Raw genomic sequence first — 4,598 nt, forward strand, 5'->3', positions numbered from 1 at the left:
TACACATCCATGCTTTACATTGCTTTCTTCCAAGGTGTAACCTTAACATTATGCACCAATCTATTATCAAGCACGAAATGTTTGAGCCTTCGAGAGAGCAGAATTGCAATGTAAAGTAATCCAAGATATTGAAGCCAGGCAAGTTTTAGCACGTGCCATAGTCCCGGTCGATAGTAAATTATCTCTTCTGGATAGCTGATTTGCAAGGATAAAATGAATTGTTGATCTGGTGATCTGCCACGAGTCCACACTGTGTAAACATTTTCTAGCCTGGTAGAAACTGGGTGGAAAAAAGATTAATAACTGAACAGTTATTATTAAATTGTAGCAGATAAAAGTAATCTTAAGTAACATTTACCATTTCTATCAGCATATTGTGCTATCATGTCGAACAGACTAAATTGATGCAATTCTGTAGCAGTTACTACAGAAGTATTATATCTGGTATCTCTTCCTTGATGATTGAATAATGATGTTTGGTGTAAACTCAAACGTCCAGTAGCTTGAAATCTACCTCCACCCAAGGGGGAACTGGACTGGAGCCAGGCAGCGCTTTCCATTTCAAACCAACTATGACTCTGTGAAAATTAATTTACTGTAGTGTATTAACAATTATAATTTTTTTTTAAATTTACTTTTTTTTCTTTTGATGATCGCTTGCACTTTTTACTACTTCGGATGTGTGATAGTCAATGTATAATGAAATGGGCACAGTAGATTCAATGACCAGGCATCATAATAAAAATTGATCTTAAATTATGGACTTGAGAAAGCAACCTGCGACTGCCAATAAAAGCAATAAGTGGCAGTTTTATTATTTTTACAAAAGGTTTGAGCAATAATGCTGAAGGCCTCTTTTTTCAACCTAAGTTAGGAGCAACAAGTCTTCCATTCTCTTTCTACGGTATGAGGAATAAAGCTGAATTCCCATCTACAAAAGATAACCTCAAGATTACAGACACCTTACTAATACATGAGATAAGAGCAATGGTTCCTTACACTTTGCGCATGATTGGAGGACTGATTTTTTACTCACTTTTTATCAAAATAAATACTTTTATAGCTAAATTAATTTCTGATACTTACATATAATTTGTAATTAAATAGCAACAGCACTGTGACGCTATAAACATTTTCAGTTGCTGATAGTAATGACTCAGCTTCAAAGTACAATTTATCTTTTTTGCCATCTTTGTCATAATCATCTTCTTTGACCTTTACAAACGGAATAACGAAATTAATTTTTTTTACATTGTACATAAATGGTAAAAACTTAGCTCGATGGTTAGCGCATTGGACTCATACGCGGAGAACTCCTATTAAAGTCCAGCCAACCAAAGGACAAAGTTGAATACAACAAACTCACATTAACAATATGGAAAACGTTTCACAGGCATCCCAAACATTCATAAAATAATTAGAACAGAGATTAGCTCAGCTGGCATCGCAATTGACTATCAAGCCCAGGTTCAAATCCTGGTGTTCAACTATTTTTCTGCTTTATAGCCTTAATAGCTCATTGCTCATGGATAGCGTTGAGTTCAGGTCACTATTTCAGTGGCTCTCTATCTCATCACTCTGAAAGCCAAATAACCTTAGACGCTGATGCACCTTAGATAATTATAATACCGCAGAGTCCACAGAGAGTACAGCTATTAGGGTTTAGTAAACCCATAGGTTACTTTAATTTACCATTAAAACAATCATTCATTCCTACACGTTTAATCATTAATAGATGCAGTTATGTGTCGAACGATCACTGAAACCGGAGGAAGTAATGGCAGATCTTTTAGGAACGGAGATTTCCTACACTTTTACCCTACTTTTTGGAGGTCATCGGTGAAAAGTAAATTTTCTTAGAGAATAATTAAGAGGCCCTTGGCTATCTAAAATTTTTCTAATAAGTTAAGAAATGTTTCGTTTGAGCCCTCTCACAAATAATAAAAACAAAGGCATTTCCAAAGCACGATTTTTTCAAGTGATTGCGAATATCAGTAGCCACAAAACATGGCTTCATTAAATTTTTCTAACTTTTAATAATTGGGTTAGCCAATAATTAGGTTTAGAAAGCAAATATAGGTTTGGAAGAAAAAAATTATTGAAAGAATGATAATTGCAATTCCAGTTAATACGAAAAAAATTAAAAGGATTCGCTCTAAGTGTTTAATCAGTTTAGTTTTTCTTAGCACTTCTCAAGAAATGTTTTGGCTGAATACTCGAAGCATTAATGATCCGATGAATAACTTATTGACAATGCTATTCCACACAAATATCATTTGAAGAACAGCAAAATTAGGGAGCAGGAACTTAAGAAACTCGTCCATCAGCACTGCTAATACTTTTCACTCATTACTATCTTCTCCTATGGTGTCTAAATCAAAAGAATCAATTCATCAAAAGAAAGTTATGAACTGAGATGGATGTATAAAATGTGGCTTCCGAGAAACGCAAATCAAAGATTTCTTCCATTCACATTTCAATAAATTTGGCATGCATCTAAAAAGAACAGTTCAATGAAAAGCAGGCGCATTCAGCATCAATTCTTAAAAATTAGTCTAAACTATTACTTTTATCACTGGACATCCATTAAACTCCTCTATGGCTGATGATAATACTTTAAATGTAGTGCAAATAACGGGAGATTCAATTTTATTAGTTTCCAACATAATAAAATATTCGTACATGAAATTTACATCTGGCTGCTCCCTGTACGTGTCCATCTTTAACCATAGTCCTGGAAACAAAATGAACGGAGGTTTTATTCGTTAAATATAACTAAACCAGTGCTGGGAGAAAATTAAGTTCACATACCTTGAGTCCTGTATGCCACTAAAAAAGGAATAAAAAACGTCAATATATTGATAAAGTAAATAATAAATGTCGCTTTAGAACATACAGAAGTTTTATAAATAGTCTGAACGCTATCCGAAAAGATGACATATAATACCATTTTAATTGAAAAAAAAAACAATAAGTATCAAATAAAGTTTCCAATGCAAACACGTTACAAAAATAAGTCCCTTAACACTATTGCTGTTCCCTGTGGTTGGATTGTTGATGTTTACATTGGAGTTGATTCACGTTACCCCCACAACGAGCGTTAACAACAATCTGACTCAGAGCGTATCATAAGTTTATAAAAAAGCCGATAGATCGCAGATGAAGTTCAAATTTTAAAACAACATCAAAGCAGTGGCAGAAAAAAAAGTAGTTTGAAATATGTACTTTGATTTCTCACAATTTTTTGGAGAAAGGCGTATCGACTTCAAGGCCGTTAGTGCCTATTTCTCCTATTCTGCTTTTCCTAATTGGTAAATATTCTTCAACTTAGTTGTTAGCGATAACTTCTTAGTACTCAAGTTTTAAAGGGTTGGACGAACCAGATAATTATTGCGCGGAAAATGCTCGTATTACGTTGGTATCTGCTAGATCACTTCCTTTGTTAACTTGTCTTCCTTTTCGATTATTACAGCATATTTTGGTCATAGAATCATAAAACCTTTTATGTCTAGACTACAGCAGTCCAAAATAGCATTCTTCATATTGTCAATCCCAGTTGCTTTACAGCAGTAGCGGTAACTCTGAACTACATAGATCTCAGCTTATTGCTTAGAATCAAGGCTTCTAAGCCTGGCTGACCACTAATGATCTTTATTTTATTTACATTTAAATTTATTAATCTCTGAACGTACCAGATGTGAGAAACTTGCTGTCCGCAAGTTTGTTACATTTCCTGGTAACTGCCAAACATAAGAGTAAATAAGATTTCAACAAAAAAAAAATAATATATATATAATATATTGCGAAACATTTTGATTTCTTTGTTTCTTTCCTATTAGAAACAAGTTTTGCAAACAATTCAAATTTCTAAAGTTAGGATTTCACAATAAATTGTTCTTAGACGTCTACACCATTCATCCTTGTCGATGAATTCGTTGGGTTATCATGCAATCAAAATGATGTTTTATAGTTATGTAACTGCTATGTCTTTCAGTTATCTCACCAATTTCTGAAGGGAAATATCCATATTAACATAACAAGATATAATCACATTAACACAAACATATTAACAGCACATTACTTGCCCTGAAACTCGTCTAAACAATTTCTTGTTTTCCTTCTTTTTTCTTAAAATTGTTTGCAAATTTATCTAATTTTCTTTTCCTCTAAAACATAAATGTTCAATCGAACTCATCTTTTCGCGGCGCCCCCTCCTTTTAAATTTCGCGCCATGCTTTTCCCGCGTGTTGGTTCCCGCCAAACTTCTATAGCCTCGCATCTTGTAACCTTCATTGTGTTTTCACTTCTCTTCTTTTCAGGCTACAGTGCATCTCGTCATCGGCACGAAGAAGGAGCAACAACCGCCTTCCTGTATCCTTTACATCACACTTCTCTTCAGCATCAGCTTTTCTCCATTTACATCTGCAGGGTTATCTCGGTGTCTTTTGTTTGCCCTCTTTATGGCCCTGGCCCTTCAGGCCTTGACCCCACTTGGTGTCCAACCTTGTCGAGGTGGTGGGGCTTACGCACTAAGGGCACTAGAGATTAACCCTCTCTAAAACTATCGCGTTTTCCGCTTCTGGGTGTACGCGTCTTCG

General features: G+C 34.9%; 1 protein-coding gene across 1 annotated transcript; it reads right to left on the bottom strand.

Moving 5' to 3' along the window:
- LOC141455389 (transmembrane protein 231) lies at window positions 1-3,072 on the bottom strand. The gene is made up of 5 exons (XM_074130412.1): window positions 2,812-3,072; window positions 2,568-2,734; window positions 1,087-1,215; window positions 359-578; window positions 1-280 (listed from the first exon to the last, which is right to left on the bottom strand). Exons 1-5 carry the CDS (start codon window positions 2,948-2,950, stop codon window positions 15-17), a joined length of 921 nt encoding a protein of 306 aa, XP_073986513.1. The 5' UTR covers window positions 2,951-3,072; the 3' UTR covers window positions 1-14.
- Window positions 3,073-4,598: the final 1,526 nt, after the last annotated feature.

Source organism: Rhodnius prolixus, unplaced genomic scaffold (genome assembly GCF_049639745.1).
Source record: "Rhodnius prolixus isolate KJV_2025 unplaced genomic scaffold, Rpr scaffold_4, whole genome shotgun sequence".
Classification (NCBI taxonomy): Eukaryota; Metazoa; Arthropoda; class Insecta; order Hemiptera; family Reduviidae; genus Rhodnius; species Rhodnius prolixus.